The sequence below is a fragment of the Hippichthys cyanospilos genome, chromosome 9, assembly GCF_059441005.1.
Source record: "Hippichthys cyanospilos isolate Australia breed blue-spotted pipefish chromosome 9, RoL_Hcya_1.0, whole genome shotgun sequence".
In the NCBI taxonomy this organism is placed as follows: domain Eukaryota; kingdom Metazoa; phylum Chordata; class Actinopteri; order Syngnathiformes; family Syngnathidae; genus Hippichthys; species Hippichthys cyanospilos.
In genome coordinates this window covers 16,968,187-16,990,695 of record NC_142377.1, presented here as the reverse complement: position 1 = coordinate 16,990,695, position 22,509 = coordinate 16,968,187, and the positions used below count along the sequence as shown (strand labels likewise).

Sequence of the window (22,509 nt, the reverse complement as noted above, 5' to 3'; positions counted from 1 at the left end):
GGGGGGTGCTTGGTTGGTCGTAGTAAAACCAAATGTTTTTATTCCACCGCAGCATGATATGCGACATCCATTGATGGTATAATATTTTTAGGGGATTAGACAACATTTTGGTTTTATGCTGTACATTTTAGGTTTGTGTCCTGTATGTGTAATAGGGTTTGCTTAGCGTGTGCGCAAACATGAAAATCACGGATAGGTTGTTAAGGAGTTTCCAGGTTGCGAGAACATACCGAGAAAATTCGGATAAAGTCAATTGTTTAGTCTACAGTTTGAATGGTGAGAGTGCAATATCAAGCAGCAACGACGACACCATTGTTTTGTACGATATCACCCAAGGAAAGTAAGTATGCATTGGAATGTTATTTCTCTCGTCAATTTAGCAGCCAATAAAAAGATAAAACATTCGATTGCTCGTTAGACTGAGCAAGTAGACACAATTAATGTCATATTTATCCATGTGCATTTTTGTAAATGTTTAACTTTGCAATGATCTCCTCTCAGGCCTGTTAATACGGTGTACAGCAAGAAGTATGGAGCAGACTTGATCCGTTACACAAATGGAGATTGCCAAAACGTCATCTACAGTTCCAACAAGGTGGATGGTAAATAAATCAGCACTCTTCATAAAGAAATGTGGATCGATTTAACTATGACTGACTGCACTAGATTGTGGAACCCAATACATTGACACATTGATTTAGAAATTCACTCTGGCGCCTTTTGTAATTTAAATCACACGTATTTTGGATCAACTCTCCCCACTGAACCACTATGTCTATACACATGTAATGATATTTTATTGCAGAAGGAATTGGCACATTTATAGTACTAACAGGTTGATTCAAATGTGTGTAAAATGACAAAAAAGCATCATACCCTCTCTAACAGACTCGAATTGTAATCCCACTGTCACACCGCATCATTCCACTCTCAAATTAAACCGATATTAAGACCAATATTAAATGATCTTTTGTGGAAAACTGCACATGTCTAGTAAACGTTTTTTTGTTTTTACTTGTAGATTCAATACGGTATCTGTCACTGGTTGATGGCAAGTTCATCAAATACTTCTCCGGTCACACTGCTAGGTAAATGAATGCCCCACACATAAATAGAAGTCTGATGCTGATTTAATGTCACATTTGTCCCAAGTGTTCTCATTTCAGTATTTGAGTGTTCTTTGTCTTGCTTTCGTCTTCTGTAATTGCTTCATAGAGTTACTGCTCTCTCAATGTCGCCAGTGGAGAAAATGTTCATCTCCAGTTCACTGGATAAGACAATTCGCATCTGGGATCTGCGCACTGAAAACGTTCAGGTGAGTCGTAAGAAAGCAGACTCCAGTTGAAAATGCTTTGAACCATACCGTGTCCAGTGTGTATCCTACTTCTCACCCAAAGTTGCCAGGAATGAGTTTCAGCTCACGTGACTGAGAAAGTAATGCTGTAGAAAATTGATTTATTTATACAATTATCCAAGGGAATAAATTATGGTGTCAACTTTCAGACTATATATTGCAAAACTTTGTTTTTGTGTTCCAGGGTCAGACTGAGCCCCTCGAAAGACCTATTTGTTCCTTTGACCCAGAAGGGCTCATCTTTGCTGCAGGGGTGGATTCACAGTCCATTAAACTGTATGATGTCCGCGCTTTTACCAAGGTACGTTCAATACGGGTGTGTATAGCATGTCCTAAATTCTGTTAGCAAGTATTGCCTGTTGTACCGTTAACTTTAACTGTACATGTATCTGATGGCTTTAGCATGGCCAAGATTGTTTTGTTTGCTTTGCTGTTATATTGTGACAATATGACAACCATGAGCAAATACCACTATTAATACAAAATTTCTAAAATGTCCTTAAAGAATTTACATTCAACCGCTGATTAATAACGCTAAGAAACCACTAATCAATTGTGCTGTAAATGAACTATGATACAGCACAAGACCACAGTGTTAAGTGCTAGCCGCTAATTATGTTGTGCACTCAAATGTAGTCGGAAATTTCAAACTCAGTCAGAAATAAAGTCAGTCGATGCATTAAATGTGAATAACTGCCGGGCCTTCAATCTATAAAAGCTGACATACATGAAGAAGAATGATGGGTGTGAAATGTTTTTGTCAATTGAAATTAATGGTCCACCTTATCACACATGTTTAAACTACCTAATGTAATAACTAGTCTTCTGTCTTCAATTCTAGTGATCAGTATACCAAAATATCAAAATAAAGAATAAACCAACCTTTGTTTTACATAAATATTATATCATTTACCAGCACAAAACAGGAATGAGGAAAGCATTCAGGAAAGTGAATATGAAGAAATTTGTGTTAAAGATGCTTTCATTCAACACGTGTGGATTTCATCCAAAGCTCATGACATCATCAAAAATATACAGCTGATTTTGTTTGACTTGTTTTTGTGAAAAGGGTCCATTCAAATCCTTTGAAATGAGGCTGAATCGCATATGTGATTGGACGGGACTGAAGTTCAGTAATGATGGCAAACAAATTCTCATCTCAACCAATGGAGGGACCATCTGCATCCTCAACGCTTTCACTGGCAACATGATGCATAGGTTTTCTGTAAGCGCGTCCAACACCTGCTAAGAATCTTGCCAGTACCTATAAATCACTGTATTCCAGTTGAACTTGCGTAACATTATCCATTTCAAGGGCTACAACAACAGCAGCGGCTTAAACTTGGAAGCATGTTTCACACCTGACTCTCAGTTTGTCATGATTGGTAAACACTTTTATTTTTATTTATTTTTTTAAATTGTATATCTTTTTTTTTTTCTTCTTCAAGATTTTCCATGTGATTCAAAACATCTTCAATTCCCCTTTCAGGCTCAGAGGACGGGAATGTCCACGTTTGGTGCACGGAGAACGCGATGAAGGTTGCTGTGCTGGACGGGAAACATCCAGGCCCCATCAATACCGTACAGTTTAACCCGAGATACATGACGTTTGCCACTGCATGCACCAACATGGTAAGATGATACATAATGCATTATTAGACCTAATGCACACGTGCTAACTTGACATATGGAAAAGTCGGCTCTCAAAATGTCTTTCTGTACGGCCGTACATTCGTCTTAATATGGCATTGGGATAAATGTTGTGGTTGCGCAATATCAATTTGGCAGCAAAATCCCACTGGTTTTTTTCAATGTCGGGTGGACATTTTGCGACTTGCTGTCGACTGAAAATGACGTCACGGTTGCTTGGGGTACCACCAATCATGGCTCGCCTGTTTTCTGGGTTTCGGCATGTGACTTTCGGAAACTGAGTTGTAAAATTAAACATTTGGGGTTGACCTTTTAATGGCAAAATATGTGAGTAGGAAATTTACTGAGTTCAGGATTGAAGCCTCATTTGACAGTGGTAAATTCGACAAGTTTATTCAACTCCTATTATCCATAGCAATCTACATTTGTCTATACACTGTACCTGTATTGTGATTCAGATTCCTACTAATACTAGCCTTTTTTTCTCGCCCCTCTACAGGTATTTTGGCTCCCGGGTATTGACGAGCAGTAAAGATTTCATTTGTATTTTACATCAACCTATAGATTTAATTTAGTAAGTCTTCCTCTTAACCATTTAACCTCAGACCATTGTTGGCCAAAATTTTGTACACAGTGTTATATGATGTTTTACAAAAGAAGTATTTTTTATTTTCGTTGAAACGTCAACATCTGTTTGTTGTTATTTTTGTATTCTCTTAAAACATGGTATTTACACTTTTACCAGTGCTTACTCATTTCAATACTTGAATTTTTATTGTAAAAAATAAATGTTTCCTTTTTACTTTGTGATAATCTTGTGGTATTATTTGAAGACTGTATTAATTCTCCCTCAGACAACGGTTAAAATACTGAAATAATCATTAGTGCTTCATTTAAAATTTCCCAAAGAAAGACAAGAATTTTATTTCATTTAACTCAAATCGGTAAATATATGGAAATAATAGAGTAAATCACATGAAAAATTGATGTGTTTTTGGGAAAATAAATACCTTAATTAATTACAGATTTTAATTGCAGTTTGTTGTTTTGTTTTTGTTTTTAATCTCTTGATTGCTTTAGATATGCTATCTTCGCCACGGTCAAAAATGTTCGCTCTTCGTGGGATAGGAGGTTTAACCTTTTAACTCCCTTTGGGACAATGCGTCCCACAGCTTTTTAAAAAAAAAAAAAATTGCACTGAGTATAGGAATGGTAGCAATAACATGAAATGGTAACCCAGTGGTTCGTTACACACTTATCTACAGATTCGAGTGGCATTTAGCAACTTTTTCATACACAACAAGCCAGTACTGGGCCGACTGTAAATAAGGTAGGTTGTGTTGTACATTTCCTTGTGAATTAACAATCATATTCTATGGAAATGTATTGATATGTGTGTTACTTTAAATGACACAGATTACTATGTATTGTAGGTGTTTTGTGATCATTTTTTCCTTCTCTGACACATTTTTTCGTCTCTGGGAATATACAGTCCCAGTGGTACTTCTTGGTGGAAATAGAAGTGGGAATTTTTTAAACAAATTTTTCAAGTATCATAGACTTTATAAACGAGTAACGTACGCCATAAATTTAATCAGTAGTGAAAGGTTTAAGCATATCTGATTAGCTTTTATCTTTTTATGTTAGTGTAGTATGTATGTGTGTGCGTGTGAGTCGGGGTGGTAGGTTGTTCATATAAAAAATGTATGAATGCTTGGGTTATGTACTCACCCCTAAATGAATAATACACGATCCTGTCACTGGTATCCTCACTACTCCACACGTTTGTGTGTGTGTGCACCCAAAGATGTGAACTAGCTCATTGCGCTAATTCATATAGAATTCTTGAATGAAAATGCTAAAATGCTAAAACCTGCTTGGGTTGCAGTACCTCTTTGCACTCTTTCTTCGAAGGCTGTACCTATGTTTGTGTATACAGTGTGTTGATTTGGGAAATTACATAATCTACACTAAATGCACCCCCCCCCCCCCCCCCCCCCCCCCACCCTCAAGCCACTTTCCTTGGTCCAGGGAACAATGCTGAAATGGTCAGATTCTTGCCCGGAGTCACATTTCCGTGAGTTGGAATTTGAGATGACACCGCTTATGGAGGAGCACTAAAATATCCTGACAGGCCAGCTTCACTAGAACAACACCTGGGCACACCTGTGGATCTCCAAGCCAGGTCAGTAGATCTTCAAAATTGTGGTCAGTGATCCACCGGGGGTGTTTTAGATCAGTGTTCAGGCTGCCATATCCACTGACAGGCACATTATTACTCCTCCGCCCAGTTCCGCAGATTGCATTTCAGGTGTGAAGAATCTCCAGCGTCCCCTTCCTGAGTTGGTGTCACTCCGTGCGCGTGGGTCCGTCTTTCTGCCATCAGCGGACGTGTCGACTTCCTGCAGAGCCGAACGGGACGAGACGGATCTGGAGTTGCTCCTTCCATGAAATTGACTGCCAAAACATGTCACACCAAACTGGGATTAATGGTATGTATGCTTTATTACATTTGTTTCCAACAAAGTGATTTATTCTATGGTGTACTCATTAAATGGGGAAGCAATGAACAGCCCTATTTTAGGAGATGCTTTCATGATCATTTTCTTAAATTATTAAGATCACCTAGAAGTGTGATTGTCTACCTGTTTTGGATAGAATAGATTGGATTAATTTAACAAGCGTTTAAAAAATAATGTTTAGGGTTTTGTGTATACACAGAATAAATGTTATGGGATTTGGTAACAGGAGCGCAGAAGGTTGGTTGGCCTGAAGCACACCTCTCTCACCTTTCTCACCTGATTATTCATTATTTATGGGAGTGTTGTGTTTTCGTCACTATGGTGACACATAACACATCTACACATCTAGTTTTCTGAACCAAAGTCATTGATTTGAAATTTAGGGATTGCAGTGGCTGTTGTTGATTTGATCTTTTTTTTTTCCTCGTTAAATTACATAATTTTTTTGAGAGGTTTCATGAAGGGCAGTGTGACTTTGACCTAGATCAAATGTTGTGGCTGTGGCGTTTCAGGTTCACGTGGTGTCTGTCACCAGCTTTGCCCAAACTAATGCTAAATAGATACATTTTTATGTTTTAAACTCTCTCTTTGTGCCTTTTGCTTTTATGAGTCTTGCAGATTAAATCTAAAACTTCCCAAAGATAATATGAACCAGCAATTGGATACAGCAATGTTATAAATGGAAACCAATTTGTTGCATTTCCACTAAAACATTCCACTTTTATTTGTGTTTTAACTTCATTGGCGCAGCAGAAAACCTGAGACTCACTCATAATTTGTCATTACTTGCAAGTCAAAGCAAAAAGCATAACATATTGTGAATAAATATTGGACAATTTGCTACATTGATATTTATTTTTTTTAACATGACTTTAGCAACAACGGAGCTTAAAGACTTCCTGGCCCAAGCAAGGGGAGGCGCCATCAGAATAATGAAGATTGTCATCCAAAATGGTAAGCAAGCCGTGTTTATTTAGAAGAGACATCTTGGGATTTCGACACATTAGATGAGTTAAAAGGGACGTTAAGTCAAATTATTTCTTAGTTCCCCCCACTTGTATAAAAATGCAATTCTGATGAATTTTAAAAGTGGAATCTACCTATATTTTTCTCTCTCAGGCGTCAACCATTTTGCCACTCATGCTGTCCAGTGAAAATGACTTGTTAGTTGCTCAAGTAATGAGCAATTTCTTGATATCACATGACCAAATTCGAAAAAACAGGCCGTGCTTGGATTTGATTGGTTGGTTCCTGATTCCTTAGCAACCGTAATTTTGTTTTGTTGGCTGCAAGTGGCAAAATGACCCATAATTAAGACTGATCAAAACTGTTGGATTTTGCTGCTTGATTCATAGTCCATCCAGCCATTTTCTATCGCTAATTATCCTCACTAGGGTCACAGGCTTGCTGGTGCCCATCCCCGCTGTCATCAGGCAGTAAATGGGGGACACCACGAACTGGTTGCCAGCCAATCGCAGTGATTCATAACCCACAATGCAATATTAATCAGAGATGCCAATTTTGAATTAATGGAGTGCATAGAACATATAGAAGTATTACAGTTAAGACACTTTTTACTTGGCATCCCCTATAACTCATTGACTGCCACTGACTGGGCTGGCAGTGAAGTTAAACATTTATAATGTCAACACCAATTTCCTTTGCGGCCATTGTTGTTTTCCATCATATGTTAGCGTGAACTAATTCACTACCAAATGTTTTCAAAGCAGAGTTCTTCATATTATTAGCCATTTTTAGCATCGCGAACAAATAAAACAAGCAGCTTGTGAAAAGAAACAAGTAGAAGAGTGACTCGGTGGCAACCGTCATCCACGTTGATCTGTTGTCATCATGCCTAAAACCATACATGACGAATATATACAGTATGTCAGTTGGATTCCATTTGGCAACGTGGACGGAAGTGAACGAATTGATATTTGATTTTTGTCGGCAGAAGAGTTGGTGCTGGAGTCGTGCGGGCAGCCAGCGCAAAGCTGGGACAAGGACTACGATCACTTCCTGTTACCTCTGCTCACGCCACAGGAACCGTGCTATATCCTTTACCGCCTGGATTCCCAGAATGCTTTGGGATACGAGTGGATCTTCATCGCCTGGTCACCCGACCAGTCACCGGTGCGTCCCGAGGATGCATCGCGAATACCCTATCTCTCGGGTCCAAGTACAGTGGGCAGAAAGAAACCATAAGATGAAGACAATTACCAAATAGAATTGACATATGACTCACACGTGCAAAATTGTTTTGCTTGGGGAACTCAGTCACAAATCAGCACAATGGAGGATATAATGACAATGCTGCAACAGATGCTTCCTGCCTTAATTGTTTCATAACGTTCTGCTGTGACATTTGAAATCAGCACAGAATTTTTTTGCGGATAATTTCAAATGTCAGTGTAGTCTGGAAGTCCATCTGTCCAGTATCATGTCTGTTGGACCTTCTAGCCCCCTGTAATTCTTACTACAGTCCAGCAACTCTTTAACCAAAACAAGCTTGTGCGGCGAAGCCGTGTCACGTTTGTTGCCTCAGGCCTCATTTTGTTGACTTACAAATATCATAAACATCAATCTGAGAAGATAATTTTGTTCCTGTTTTGAAAAGTAGTACCTATTTGGCCCTCCATTGCTGTAAATACAAATTGTCACCATTTAACATTCCTTAAAGTAGGCATATCCAAAGTTCTGCCCGTGTTAAAATTTACGCCCGCCCATCAATACTGTTGGCCACAGTAGAAAATATTTGTACAGCGTATGACATTGAACAAACAGGCACGGGAACGGTGACAGGGAATGAATGCCTAAGCATAAGCTATACATATTTCACCGGGATTTGCTGTTCTTGTCAGCAAACCTTTAAGGCCCATTTCTAAAATGGAGACTGTAGCAAAAACAAAAAGAAAGTTGACACAGGGGGCCGTCGCTTCTTGAACAGTGGACACAGGCTTTTTTTTTATCACTGAAATACAAAACAACTGTCTAATTAGTTTATTAGGAGAGTATTCAAGTAACTCAATATAAACAGAGAATGAAGCTTCAAGATGCTGAATGGAGGAATTGTACTTTTTTTACTCCAATAGATGGCGCACTCTGTTCAACATCTTGAAGCGTCAATTTTCCATCACTACCAAATATGGATATAATGTAAAAAACGTCACGATATCATCATAGCAAAAAATTCTAACGATATTGTAGGTACGGTGTGTTATAATTTTTAAAAATCTATACTGTATAAAAACTCACAATATTAAAGCTCATAAAAAAAGCCAAATAAACTGGCGATAATGACTGCATTAAGAATGAACTACTCACATTGAGCTCAACATAAATTCTTTAACAAATACTTGATTTGCTGTGCAGGTCAGACAGAAGATGGTGTACGCTGCCACGCGTGCCACATTGAAGAAAGAATTCGGAGGAGGTCACATCAAAGATGAGCTGTTCGGCACAGTTGAGGTTGGCTCATTTAAAAAAAAAAAAAGTTAGCTGACGGCCCCTCGCTCAAGTAACTTATGCATCGGCAGGATGACGTATGCTTCCAAGGGTACCTGCGTCACATGACCTCCTGCTGTTCTCCAGCACCTCTCACAGCAGCAGAACAGGAACTACAACGAATTCGAGTCACGGAGGTGAAGTTGGAAAGGGGTGGCGTTGCTTTGAATTGGAAGAGGGAATGCAAATAAATCAGTATGTATGTTTTCTCAGCAGGATAAAGTTGTATGGGTAAGTTTGCATTTTTTTATGTTGTGCGCGTTTTGAATTTTGAGCTACACTCGCATTTTTTTTTCTTTTCTTTTTTACTGTCCACAGGATGAGCGTAGACGAATTGGGATTCCACGTGCAAGGGTGCGTAAGAGTTCATACGTCGTACTTGTTGTATTTAATTAAGAGAAATACGTCCCAGCAGTTTGACACTATAATTAAAAATGGATCTGTTAAAAATCCGAAGAAATATATACATAATAATTTAGTACAATTTATATGTTCAAGAGTACGTAGAAGGAAGTACAAAACCTATTTGATTGTTCTCTACATTCTCTTAAAAATCATGTTATCCAGTGGTGAGCTGACATGAGTTGTTATATGGTTGCCTTGGGGTTAGGTTCCTGTGGAATTCGGTATCGACAAAAGAGTCTCCCAGGGTCTCGCGTTCCCTTTGCAAGAAGAGGCCAAGCGAGCTCTGCAGCAGCTGAAACAGAAACGCATCAACTACATACAGCTGGTCAGCTAAAATATGCAGAAAAAGTGCCTGCCGTGTGCCTGGCTTTTACCACTGAGCAAAGCTCGCTTGTGTCACCTTGTAGAGGTTGGATGTGGAGAAAGAGACCATCGAGCTGGTTCACACCAAACCGACAGAGACGCGGGAGCTTCCGCACAGAATCCCCACGGATTCGCCCAGATACCACTTCTTCATCTACAAACATTCGCACCAGGGCCGCACTCAGGAGGCACTGGGTCAGTACGTAGCTCTCGCTTTTTTTTTACCTCACTTTTACACAAGAAATGCCGAGAAGGTCTTTTTAGTGACTTAGCTAATAAGAGTCCTTATTATTTATTGCGTCATACTGCATTTTTTTTAAATCTGCAAACTTGTAAAATATCATTTAACGAACACAAAATTATGTACACCATGTTAGTAAACTAGAAGAAAATCTACAGCTGAGGAATTCTGATAATATGTGAACAATATTTGGAATATGCCTTCATTTCATAGAACCGTAATGGATATTTTTTTCTGATAGATTCATATTGTTTGCTGCTGGACTATATGTGAAAAGCCCAGTACTTGAAATTCCTTTGTTGAATGGACATGAACTAAATATTATAGAACCTATTGTGCAGGGTTCATGGGATCAAGACTGTTGCAGTGTAATATTTTAACCCAAGAGACACATTCTGCGTCCAAAATAATGTTGACGCTCAATTTTGGCATACTTTATTCGGCTACAAAACAGCGACAAATATTTGACACTTCTCCCAGCATGATGCAAAGATTTTATTATTTTCTTTGGTACATTTCCGGGATCGAAATTTGCCAAGCAGCGTCATTTCTCCGAACAATTCAAATAAATCGCTTACCATCATAGTTTCCCTGCAAAAGCCATTTTCTTTCTCAAAATCGTTAGCATGTCAGTGAGAATTCAACAGATCTTCATCATAATACATTTTGATCAAACTCGAACAAGTAGTTTTGATGCATGCCATGAAAATATATTTAAGAAACTTGGGGGAAAAAATGTATTAAATACATACATCTCAAAATCATGTTATTGCAACGAAAGATTGGGCATTTAACAACATATTGTAATGTATGCTTCAAATTGATATCTCTTCCAGTGTTTATATATTCCATGCCTGGGTACACTTGTAGTATCAAGGAGCGGATGTTGTACTCCAGCTGCAAGAACAGACTCTTGGAGGAGGTGGAAAAAGATTATCAGCTTGAAGTGACCAAAAAGGTACAGCGTTTCATTATTTCCTTATTTCCATATGCTGTTTGATTTTATTACGTGAGGTCAAAATATATCAAATGAATGAGAAACGGCTGATGTTATTGTGTGTGTACAGATGGAAATAGATAGCGGCGACAGCCTGACAGAAGACTTCCTGTACGAAGAGGTCCACCCGATGGAACACGCCTTGAAGCAAGCGTTCGCAAAGCCACGCGGACCAGGCGGCAAGCGGGGCAACAAACGCCTTCTCAAAGGCGCAGGAGAGAATGGCGAGGAAATTTAAAAACACAACACGACCGCACAAATGGGATATTCCTCAATTGAGTTAAATTGAGATTGTACTTACTTAATTTTTTACCCCAGATAAAATACTGATACAGAGCAAAGCATAACCTTGTAATGAACGCTCTGTTTTAGTTAAAAAAAAAGTCACATTTTCTGAATGTAAAACAGCCAAGCACTCCCACTTGAAGTTCACTGTAATTCAAAAGCATAAAACAAAGAGAATTACACCTGTATATTTTTAATCATCGGCAAAGAATGACTAATATGAGTGCTGTACTGATGATTTGAGATGAGCTGTATGTGTAATGCTGCCTCTACATGATGGTGTGCACCCCAGAGAGACTCAAAATTAAATCATTTTAAATTCATTTGAGTTATGTCATAACTTTGTTTTCAGAAAGCACAATATTATGGACTGCTTTATTTCCTCATTAATATACACAATTGGAACAATTTTCTAATGGGGGGTAGAGCAGATTTCCGGTGACTTGAAACCTGATCATTTTATTTCACACTTGAAGAGGGCAGGCACTCTTGGCTGTCTTCATCGCCGATTCCGAGTATGCGATGTTCAAGCTTTGAGCTGGTTGTTGTATGACCGATTTTTATATTATTTTAATCAGGTGTCCATGGTCGAACACAGTGTATGCATTTGTTTCAGTTACACGGACATTCTCTACAATAAAGTATGTTCCTTATCCTATTTTGCATCTAACTACTTAAAGTGGAATGAGTAAATTGAGATTTTACGACTAATTTGCCCCAAGGTTTTTTAGGTCGTTCCGTGTGTGTGTGTGTGTGTGTGTGTGTGTGTGTGTGTGTGTATACATTCCAGGAAGACTCTACCCAGAAACTATAATGGCACCATGGTTGGGAACTGATTGAAGCGTTCACTGGATTAGTGGCAACCAGCCGATTTATGACCTACTGAAAATAATACACATAATACATGCCTTACACTTCCTATAATGATCTTTTTAATTTTCTTTTTTTTTTGAAAAAGCACCTTTTAAAAAGAAAAATGCCATGGTTTATTTCTGATCAAATGTCATACTACATGTGATTTGTTTACATATAAAAAAAAATCTTATTCAATCTGGTGTTACAATGCCTTACTAGATACAAAACAAAATTTAATCTGTTTAATTTTTTTAGTACTTCACTGAACTCCTTGAAAATAACTTGTGCAACCACGCATTTTGTTTGGGGCATTTTCCTTCCACTTTTAAATATTTCTTTTATGAAAAAATGGAAAACAAAAAACATAATAGAACGTGTCCATTCATTTCATGCAATTCAAGGAATAATGTTAGATTGGTGTATATAGAGGAGACCAAAACAGAATTTATTTTACTTTCTTCCTCTTTGTGTTTTTCTCAACAATAAATTTGAAGTCAACAGCAACTATTTCATAGGAATTGGGACTAGGCAGGCGCACATAGAAAAAAATCTTCATAAAATTGACATTAATACAGGACTAGTTTTTAAGTTATATACCATGATTTTACCAGTTTAGCCCAAATGAAAATACTGTAGCTTGTCCTCCGAGAGCTAAAATGAGTTTGACACACCGACTTCATAATGTCCTCTCTACCTACCATGCATGTTTATTTTCCAATAAAATCCCTATACATAGTAGGGTTTTTTTTTTCCTAATAAAGTTTCTAATGGTGCGCGTGTTTATTCCTTCTTTTCTATGAATTTCTACAGAGCTTGCTGATGAAGTAATCATTTCAAAGAAATGTGCTGAATGAGCATTTCCTTTCCGATCCGGCGCCGTGGCCAGTCCGATGGCACAATTGGAATAACCTAACATTTTATTTTGAAGCGCGCAGGAAGTGTATATAGAGCAGCGTTACGGTAAGGCTCCTGTCAGCTGTACTGAAATACAAAACCTTTCTGGCAAACAAGATTCCGGGAACCTCCGCCAGTCGAACGCGAACTCACTTGTTCTCTGGATCCGAGTTTACGAGCTGTTTCACTTGATTTTTGTCTTCAGTCTTTATGATTATTCGCGATCAAAGGTGAGATTTTACCTACGAACATATTTTGAAGCTGTTTACTATTCGTCTTCAACAAAATAGTGATGGTTAAGCGATGTTATTATTGAGAGACGTGGGTGTTTGTGATTATATTCTTATGTGGTTATCATCTTTGTGTGCCGTCTGTGTTACATTGTGTGTCATTCGAAAGGTGAATTTAATATATCAATATCTTCACGTACAGTTATTGTTATTAACACGGAATTGTTTTTTAACTGTGTTGAGCGAACGCGCATATTTTACGTCAGTGAAAATGAACGGGACCACAAAAATATATGAAAAAAAACAGAATGTACAAGTTAATTGCATTAGAAAAGAGCTTTTAATCGCTCCTGTTACCGCTAATTGGCCGAGATTAAAAAAAAAAATGTTTTTTTGAATCAATGATCTCTCAAGGCACTTTAATTGATAATATGTAGGTAGGTGTCAGTCATGGTTGCCCCGGCTGTGACAACGACTCATCATGTGGACCCTGGTCCTTGGTCCCCGCATTCACCCCAGCCCCCCTGCGATCAAGATGAGGATCTGTCCTGCATCGCCACCACCTTCCAGTATTTACAAACCTCAGGTACCTTAAGCCTTTGCAGCTTGGATTTATAAAACATTCATTTAGTGTACAGCTAATATTTTAAGTAACATGCCTTGCAAGGCTAATGAATTGCTGTGGGGAGAAAAGTAAATGTGGACTAACTTGATTGACTAAAGTGAAGGTGTTGTTTCTCCTTTAAGAATTAAAACAAAAGAATAAAACAATAGAAACAAAAAACAATAGAACATTTACTCACTGTTTAGAAGTGAATTGGGGGGGTGACTTTCTGTATCTTACATACATCGTACTTGTAATGTACAGTCAGTTCTTGTTTATTCCTTCTTAAGTTGATGTAAAATTACTGTAGGAGAGGGACACGTACTTTCCCGTGACACAATAATTTTTGTCTTCATTTTTTGTGGCTGTCACCTCAAATCAAGTTCAACTACTTCCTGGAAGAGGCGTTCAGAACAATTACACATATTTTCCTTTCACTTAAAATGTGAACCAAAAAAACAACAACCTTTTTTTCCGATATATGTAAAACTAGAGTTGTTTTGTTTAAGGTTTGTTTTTTGAGGAAGAGGAATAGGTTGATGGCATTTCATTGAGGAGGGATGATTTGAAATACGAGTTTAACTAATTAATTTGGGCTAAATGTTGATGTGTTTCTCCAAAGTAAAAACAAATGTTTTATTTTGATTCAATTCAAAGATAATAAGTCTGCTTATATGGAGGTTTACAGAAATAAAAGAATATTGGTGAGGTGCTGAAATTGTGAAGATTTGGACAATTTAAGTCTTGGAACATTTAATCAATTATCTAAAATCTATTAGTATGATAGTTGAGTCATTATCTCTCTGAAATAGCTTTAAAGGGTTTTTTAAAACGATTCTGAGAGCCAATGCTGTGTTTTTTTTTTTTTTAAATCATGTTGTGATCTTGGTCAGGTGCCTACTTTTAAATGCTGTCTTGTCATGGCAGGCTGGTACTGGGGTTCCATCTCAGCGAGTCAGGCTCGGGACAAACTCCTGGCAAAGTCTGAAGGCACGTTCCTGGTGCGGGACAGCAGTCACCCTCAGTACATGGTGGCGCTGTCCGTCATGACCCACTGTGGACCGACGAGCGTCCGAATACAGTACAAGAAAGGTTCTTTCTGGCTGGATACCCTCAGTCCGGACCTGCCTCACTTGCAGTCCTTCCCCGACGTCGTCAGTCTCATCCAGCGCTACATTGGCTCAGGACATGCGGCGACATCCACCGAGGACAATGGCCTCGCCGCAATTAAAGCCAATCACGTGCAGTCCCACCACGGCAAGGACAGTGGCGTGATTCTGAAGCTGCTCCGCCCCCTTCACAGGCCGGAAACCTTCCCTCGCTTGCAGCACCTGGCACGCCTCACCATCAACAGACATACAAACTGCCCAGACCAGCTTCCCCTCCCGAAGCCTCTCCTGGAATACTTGCACGATTACCCTTTCCACATATGAGGGTCCCACCGTGCTGGGACTGGGATGTGGGTGAGGTCACTTCATCTGAAAACCTTAGCAGCAGCACTTGAGAGACTATTGTAAATTGTAGAAAACGTGTCATACTACTGTTGATGATCTTGTTTCAGTACGACATTCATGGCTTCTGTTTTCATCATCGGCAATCTTATTTCGTTTGTCAAGATTAATGTTCTGGCCGCCAATGGCAAAAAGATTACACTACGTGAAACACTGTAGAACTCTTTGGTTCGCTTACCTGTGGAGTTCTGTGACTGGAATGAGTCTAAAATACAATATACTTTATGATGTTTGTCTTTTGCTTTTTTTGACAAGGAAATAAAGGAGGTACCGCATTCCTTGTGTAAGCAGTCTTGAGAAAAACGTAGTTCACCTTAAAAATAGATTGCTCACACAAAAGGCTTTTCTTGCTCAGAGCTTTTTTTCCTTTACATTTTGAAGTTAACACATATCTCAACTATGTATAGTTTTGACATTGGACCCTGGAAATTCTAGCTCTTTCTAAATACAACACCAGGATTTTTGTCAAAATGTAAAAAAAAAAAAAAAAGAATATTCAGTACATGGAAATTAGGGATGGCCCAATTAATGTTTTTTTTTTAAACAATTATTAGTAGCCATTAGCCAAATAGGGTCCTAATTTTAAAGTTATCCCTCATCGGTTGATGCCAACACTTCAAAATTCCAAATATCGGCGTTGATAATCAGTCGAGCCGATAATCGATCTATCATTAATAGAAATGCGCTACCAGGGTATACTTCATTGAGGGCTGAGATTTATAACAGGTCACAATTTAATTGTGATGCTTTTGCAATCGATACAGTGGGAGTTTAACAAACATATTCCACCACCTGATACACATTCTAGTCCAAAACTACCCAAAATTAACAATGACACCAAAATCCTTGTTAGTTACTAGTTTAACGCAACCATATGACGTTTGCTTTCCTATGTCGAATCACCAAATTTTGAAACTCTTCGTGATGCCTGATAGTCTTCGACAAAAAAATAGAAACTAGTCTAATAAATGAATAATGAAATTAATCTAATATATGTCGGGAAGAATATTTGGGACTCCCAACTATCTAAAAAGTGAAACGTGACTTAAAATAGTTTCTTGAAACTGCCGTTCCAATTCCTGAAATTTTTAGCAAACAAATAACAAAGTCATCATGTGGGCATCACTTCATACAAAATGAGGCTCACATGCCTTGGGATTTCCTGGAAGTGAGCATCCATGATGCACATACTTTTTTTTTCCACCCCCGCTGTTGCACTGCAGCTAAGTGTGAGGAAACCGCTGCTGCCGTGTTTGTGTTAGCTTTCCAAGTGGTAAAACTGAGCAGTTCTGAGAAAGCCTCTTATCAGGATTAGTTATGATTGAGCACACTGCTTCACCAGCTGTGAACAAGCTCATGACCTGTGTCAGCTCAGACCATTTAAATCACCTCACACGGCACAACTAAATAATCATCTTGCAAAACATTGCAATCATTGTGTCAGCTAATATAGCACAGAGGTCAGCACTAAAAGCAGGATCTAAAAATAGAAGGAAAACAAGTCCAAGCGTACAAGTAAGGCTCAATGGTTGAAAATGATAGACTATGCTATTTTAAATCATATGCCACTCTAAAGGGAAAAAAATAAACAAACCATTCCACACTATTCAAAACGTCTTTTGGCAAAGCAATCACATCACTAACCCTATCGCCAAGTGACAAAAATGTTTCTGTGCCAGGAGGGAATTGACAGAGGCGAAGTCGCTCTTGAATCACAAGACAAGTTTTTGGAGCGTCACCAGCTGGCTGGCAGCCTAACCAATGTTGGTGTCAGCGCATTTCAACAAGATTAGTTCTCACCTCACACAGGAAAAACTACAAAACACTAAAAATTACAATTGTGAAGTGTTAATGTCAGGAACCAAAAATATGTAGGTCCAACTACATAATTGCACAACAATGCAATTTCCACAAGCCTTTTTCACTTAAATGCATCGCTTCTGTATGAAATAAAGTAAACAGACACCGTAGATAAAAATCAGTGAAAAATTGCTCAATCAAGTAAAAATAATCACCCCCAACTCTCCTCTGACTACTACAATATGATTTCATCAGTCTGTAATATTGTTATAAGTGGAGCTCTGCATAATACTGTATCCTTAAGAATAAAATAAAAATGTAGAAATGTACACAGTTTACAGCAAAGAATAAGCAACAAAACATATAAAGTGCATCAATTTGCCTGAAATTCTATCAAATATTAAACCCTTATTCAAACTATAAACATTGATTGATAATATCCAACACGTCCAGTTTGCACGTGTTTTATTGTGTGCTTTTCATTAAAGTGATTCAGGTGAATTCATTTTTGCCCGTAATCCTTGTTTACCTGCAAATATCCTACCAAGATGACTACATAACACCCAGGGCCAGGGGAACAGTCACTAGACTTCCGGGGTTCCGTACTTCATGCACTGACACTGTGAGCGCACCTCACTACTGTATAAAAGTGGTAGCTGTGAAATTACACTTCATATGAAAATAAAACTTCCTTAAGGCTTCTCACTCATACAATGAATTAATCCTGGCATGCAATAGTTAAACCAGTGGTTGACATTTTTTTTGGTTTGAAGTACCATTGCAAAAAATAAAAATAAAAAATGCAAATAGTTCACTCGTCTGAGCTTGGTCGTGCGACAGTTGAAAGGTGAGCCGTGAATGGTCGTTATCTGAGCAACTGTGACGTCACTACTGTAATTTTTGGATGCATTTTCCAAAAACGCAATAGACTATTAATTATTAGACAAGCGGGAAAGATTGAACACGTTTTTTGTCAAGATTTTTTTAAAATTTGACTTCCCGTTTAAAACATAGAAAGGATGATCTCATTAACCAATTGTCATTTCTTTCCAATCATTTTTAAGCGTTTTAAAAACACAAGACGAAAAAAAAAAACTAATTAATTCAACGCAAAGCAAAAGGCCACTTGACAAATATTGTGAGAGCAAGTTGAAATTTCTGGAATCCCGATTTTGTGTTGGCTGACCGTAGTGTCGTGTGCCCTCTCCTCCCCGCCGCCTCACCTCACTTCCCCTTCTCTTCATCCTCCAGCAGCGCACTCGGCGATAGAGGCCAACAAAGCACAACTTGGAATTCATTTGAATTCAGTCACCAGGTAAGCACGTCCCGGCTGCAAAACAGTCGACGTTGGTTTTTTTTTCCTTTTCAGATTGACGTAATACCAGGCCTTCGTTCGGCGATGTTTGGAAAAGTTACGTTTTCTATCCGTTACTCGGCTAATGCTAGCCGGAAAGCTAACGGACCCGTTATTTCGCATTGGCTTCCGTTACGCTAAGCCAAGCGGCGAGCTAACTAGCCAGCTAGCCGCTCGTGTACCGGACAAAGTAGTTTTGACTTTTCCGTTTTTGGCAAACTTTTGCGGGAACATTATTTTTTTTTAACTTTGCTCCTCGTCTCGCGTTTTTAACAATGTATTGTAAGTCTATGTGTTTTAAATCTGGCTAACTCTTCAGGCGCTGGCTTCGATCTTTTAGTAAACATAACAACAACTTCCTCCTTAAATCTAGTCGGGCCTGCCCGAATCCCGAATAGCAGCTCAACGCAATCTAAATCCTTTAAATCATTCCCTTACATGACATCGGTATTGCCAGAAAATGTGGTTTAGGGACGAATACCTGCTTCAGTTTCTCAATATACGATACCGGGGAGGCGAAGTAACGGAAATGAGGATATAAGGTGATTTCAGTCCGATTTAACACAAACGGAAAATGCGTTTATTACAGTGTAATTAAAAAAGTAGCGGTGTTGGATCTTGCCGATAGTACCTAGTTAAACCTGCCGATTGGGGTTTTAGATTCGTCTCTCAGTGTATCTTGAAGATTCTTGGTATCATCATCATGTTCCAGTGAACCCAAGTTCTTCCTAAAACCATTCCAACATCACTGAACAATTCAGTATGGCATTGCGTAACACTTTATGGCCAATAAAAATGACAGATCGTGTCACATGTTCTTTCACAATCCAAAATGCACGTGGGAACTAAAGTCAGATCCTGTCATCATCACCAATATACAGCTTTAGCTGAAAAAAATCACCAATTTGCGACATTTTTTGTGCTCTTTTGCAGTCAAAGCTTAAACTGATAGGAAAGTAGTAATTTGTGTCATGGATGTCACATCAGCACAGAGAGACTGCGAGCTTTGGATAGTGATGAGTAGCAAAATATAAGTGGGGTTGTCAGTTGAGGTTGCAAAGAACTCCTCGCCGCTTATTCATGTGCACATCTACAATCATATTTCGTTGTAGTCGACTGTAAATGTTGTTGAAAAATAATAAGTAAAATAATCCACCTCGCTCCGGCCTTCCCTTATGGAGTTGTATGTTCTCCCTGAGCCCGCGTGGGCTTCCTCTCACACTCCAAAAACATGCATGGCAGATGTATTGGACATACTAAATTGTCCTTAGGTGTAATTGGCTGCATTAATGGTCGTTTGTCTCTTTGTGCCCCGCGATTGGCTGGCAACCAGTTATCACCCCACCTACTGCCCAAAGTGAGCTGGGATAGGCACCAGCAAGTCTGGGGGGATGGATGGGTGAAACAAATATGCAGTGAAAGAAAAATGCTCCAATCAAAGAATGTGATTGTACAACTAACTATCAAGGTGTTCAGTGAAGTGCAAAGACAATTAAACGGAATTAAACCGGTGCTGTAGTATCTCATTTTGGACACTGGGTGGCACCCACGTAATGACATACATGACAGCAAAAGTTGAACTCCTGGTATCACGCCAAATTTGGATGCGCCAGTGTGCTAATTGCTGAGCTGTAAATACAACTAAGAGCTGTAAATAATACAAGAATGATTGGAATGTATACAAGACTTCTAGATTCAAGAGTTTTATTGTCATATGAATAGTATTATTATACCACACAATGAAATTCTTAATATGTTCACTTCCCGAGCAGCAGACTACACTCCATGAGCAAATAAATAGATAGCAATAAAACAACAAAAACAATGGGGCTAATAATATAGTGCAAAATATCACGTAAAGGGGATCAAATACGGATCAAAACCAAATATCCGGTTATGGCCCAGATGGCCACCCCCGCCCATTGTGAAACTCTTCAGTGCAATTGAAGGATTTTATCTGCACGAGCAGTAGCATGACAAAGCTAGATCCTAATGTTAACCTTCTGTCACTCAAGCGATCGGTAAGCTATTTTGCACTAGGGTGGCAACTGGTTACTTCCGCTTGTAAGTTGCAGTGCACATTGGGGCATTGCTTGAGAAAGTAAGAATTTTTGCATTGATTATAGACAGCCAACTAAAAGGTTCGGTCCTATTCTTTATTTGTTTTTTAAACACTTCACAAAATCTTATTGTGAGCCGGATTCAATCTCCTTGCGGGCTGGATTCGACACCCCCGATTCAAACATCTATGTTTACTTAACTCTGTTTCAGGCTATGTTGCCATGTTGTGTACTGTATACAGTAGTACCCAAAATATTTTTCTATATTTTGGCAGCACCTTGTTTTGGCAATACTATATGTGCATATTTTTTCTAGCTTGTAAAAATGAAAATTATAGTGTTTTTTTCCCATTTAAGTTAAAAATGTTACCGAACCTGATTTCCAATCCCTGGAAAAGTTTCTCATCAAGAATGCACAAGACATTCACATTACTTTTTCTTAATCTGTTCCCCTTCCTCTGACCTGCAGCTATGGCGGCAATCAGGAAAAAGCTGGTTATAGTGGGAGATGGCGCATGTGGTAAGACCTGCCTGCTGATTGTGTTCAGCAAGGACCAGTTTCCCGAGGTCTACGTGCCCACTGTGTTTGAAAACTACGTGGCGGACATCGAAGTAGATTGCAAACAGGTATGGTGCCATTTTCTCTCCTCTGCCTTCAAGGTTTCCGATATTTTTTATTTTATCTTCTCGTACCATCACCGGGAGTTCAAAAACGCCCAAAATGCACGGTAAACTCGGGATTGTTTTGGCAGGTGGAGTTAGCACTGTGGGACACAGCAGGTCAAGAAGACTACGACCGACTGCGCCCGCTCTCCTATCCAGACACCGATGTCATACTTATGTGCTTCTCCATCGACAGTCCCGACAGTCTCGGTAAGCCTCTCGGGAGTCCAAGAACCGCCGGTTGAGCTCCTCCGTCTTGCCCTGTGATCGCATCTTGTCATTTTCAGAGAACATTCCGGAGAAGTGGACTCCAGAGGTGAAACACTTCTGCCCCAACGTCCCCATTATCCTGGTGGGAAACAAAAAGGACCTGCGCAATGATGAGCACACCCGCAGGGAGCTTGCCAAAATGAAGCAGGTGAACGCATGCAAAATACTTCCAACGGGGTTGATTTTGCAAGCTAGTGGAAAATTCTGTTCTCCGTGATTAATCTAAGACAACCCACGTGTCCCCTCTCTCCAGGAACCTGTGAAGCAGGAAGATGGACGAGACATGGCCAACAGGATCAGTGCCTTTGGATACATGGAGTGCTCAGCCAAAACAAAGGATGGCGTGAGGGAAGTATTTGAGATGGCCACAAGGGCGGCGCTACAGGCCCGGCGGGGAAAGAAGAGAAATAAATGCACCCTCCTGTAAAAACAGGCGGCATGGGACTGCTTCCTCTTTGGCGGGAAATAAGAAGCAGAGGGTCAAAATCCCCTTCCCCTCCCCCCAAAACATCCACGCAAAAGACTGTTCTCACCAGATTTTACAAAAGGTGCAACACTTTTATTTGTTTATTTTTGTTTGTTTTAAGCTGAAGTAGTTTCTGTCACTATTGGATATTTTTCTTGTACTAAAACATCTATCGGCCATAATGAAAGCTCCGGTATCAGCATGCAGTGTCATGAGAAGTCAGCAAACCTGCCAACCAGTCAACTGCCTGCTGACGCCACGAATGTTTCCACAGTCAACTAGGGTTAAAAGTACCTGATCACTGTGACTTCAACAAGCGAATGCACATGCAAAGTCAGCCTACGTTGGGTGCGCTCCATTGACGAATCCCTGTGTGCATCGTGACGACGTGCGCCATATAAGACTGGAAACTCAATTTTGTTAACATGCAAATGGCAACTTAGTGTTTTGTGTAATAAATTACTTTGTAAGAATCTTGCAT

General features: G+C 39.2%; 4 protein-coding genes across 5 annotated transcripts; all 4 read left to right on the top strand.

Moving 5' to 3' along the window:
- Positions 1-13: 13 nt before the first annotated feature.
- On the top strand, positions 14-4,203 carry LOC148419192 (WD repeat-containing protein 82-like). The gene is made up of 9 exons (XM_088423913.1): positions 14-340; positions 502-602; positions 1,022-1,088; positions 1,216-1,315; positions 1,539-1,655; positions 2,424-2,579; positions 2,670-2,739; positions 2,844-2,986; positions 3,504-4,203. Exons 1-9 carry the CDS (start codon positions 180-182, stop codon positions 3,534-3,536), a joined length of 948 nt encoding a protein of 315 aa, XP_088280039.1. The 5' UTR covers positions 14-179; the 3' UTR covers positions 3,537-4,203.
- An 819-nt stretch (positions 4,204-5,022) lies between these two features.
- Positions 5,023-11,644, top strand: twf2b (twinfilin actin-binding protein 2b). Of its 2 annotated transcripts, none has more exons than XM_088423912.1 (12): positions 5,023-5,189; positions 5,296-5,496; positions 6,403-6,480; positions 7,481-7,659; positions 8,899-8,994; positions 9,063-9,167; positions 9,247-9,261; positions 9,349-9,384; positions 9,641-9,760; positions 9,843-9,993; positions 10,876-10,997; positions 11,107-11,644. In XM_088423912.1, the coding sequence occupies exons 2-12, from the start codon at positions 5,472-5,474 to the stop codon at positions 11,272-11,274; spliced, it is 1,095 nt and encodes a 364-aa protein (XP_088280038.1). In that variant the 5' UTR covers positions 5,023-5,189; positions 5,296-5,471; the 3' UTR covers positions 11,275-11,644. The 2 variants fall into 2 exon arrangements, with proteins under 2 accessions (XP_088280038.1, XP_088280037.1); XM_088423911.1 differs by having other exon boundaries at positions 9,244-9,261.
- Positions 11,645-13,118: 1,474 nt separating this feature from the next.
- cishb (cytokine inducible SH2-containing protein b) lies at positions 13,119-15,690 on the top strand. Its single transcript, XM_088423145.1, has 3 exons — positions 13,119-13,300; positions 13,738-13,886; positions 14,832-15,690. The coding sequence occupies exons 2-3, from the start codon at positions 13,751-13,753 to the stop codon at positions 15,335-15,337; spliced, it is 642 nt and encodes a 213-aa protein (XP_088279271.1). The 5' UTR covers positions 13,119-13,300; positions 13,738-13,750; the 3' UTR covers positions 15,338-15,690.
- A 2,734-nt stretch (positions 15,691-18,424) lies between these two features.
- Positions 18,425-22,506, top strand: LOC148419189 (rho-related GTP-binding protein RhoA-B). Its single transcript, XM_088423146.1, has 5 exons — positions 18,425-18,530; positions 21,099-21,256; positions 21,382-21,502; positions 21,580-21,710; positions 21,816-22,506. Exons 2-5 carry the CDS (start codon positions 21,101-21,103, stop codon positions 21,987-21,989), a joined length of 582 nt encoding a protein of 193 aa, XP_088279272.1. The 5' UTR covers positions 18,425-18,530; positions 21,099-21,100; the 3' UTR covers positions 21,990-22,506.
- Positions 22,507-22,509: the final 3 nt, after the last annotated feature.

Bases quoted from the DNA above. Each gene is read 5' to 3' on its own strand.
- cishb (XM_088423145.1), top strand. From the start codon at position 13,751: ATGGTTGCCCCGGCTGTGACAACGACTCATCATGTGGACCCTGGTCCT. The intron at 13,887-14,831 runs GTACCTTAAGCC...TTGTCATGGCAG, and splicing joins CCAGTATTTACAAACCTCAG to GCTGGTACTGGGGTTCCATC.
- LOC148419189 (XM_088423146.1), top strand. From the start codon at position 21,101: ATGGCGGCAATCAGGAAAAAGCTGGTTATAGTGGGAGATGGCGCATGT. The intron at 21,257-21,381 runs GTATGGTGCCAT...TTGTTTTGGCAG, and splicing joins TCGAAGTAGATTGCAAACAG to GTGGAGTTAGCACTGTGGGA. The intron at 21,711-21,815 runs GTGAACGCATGC...CCCTCTCTCCAG, and splicing joins AGCTTGCCAAAATGAAGCAG to GAACCTGTGAAGCAGGAAGA.
- twf2b (XM_088423911.1), top strand. From the start codon at position 5,472: ATGTCACACCAAACTGGGATTAATG. The intron at 8,995-9,062 runs GTTGGCTCATTT...ATGCATCGGCAG, and splicing joins AGCTGTTCGGCACAGTTGAG to GATGACGTATGCTTCCAAGG. The intron at 9,385-9,640 runs GTGCGTAAGAGT...CCTTGGGGTTAG, and splicing joins TTGGGATTCCACGTGCAAGG to GTTCCTGTGGAATTCGGTAT.
- LOC148419192 (XM_088423913.1), top strand. From the start codon at position 180: ATGAAAATCACGGATAGGTTGTTAAGGAGTTTCCAGGTTGCGAGAACA. The intron at 1,316-1,538 runs GTGAGTCGTAAG...TTTGTGTTCCAG, and splicing joins TGCGCACTGAAAACGTTCAG to GGTCAGACTGAGCCCCTCGA. The intron at 1,656-2,423 runs GTACGTTCAATA...TTTTGTGAAAAG, and splicing joins ATGTCCGCGCTTTTACCAAG to GGTCCATTCAAATCCTTTGA.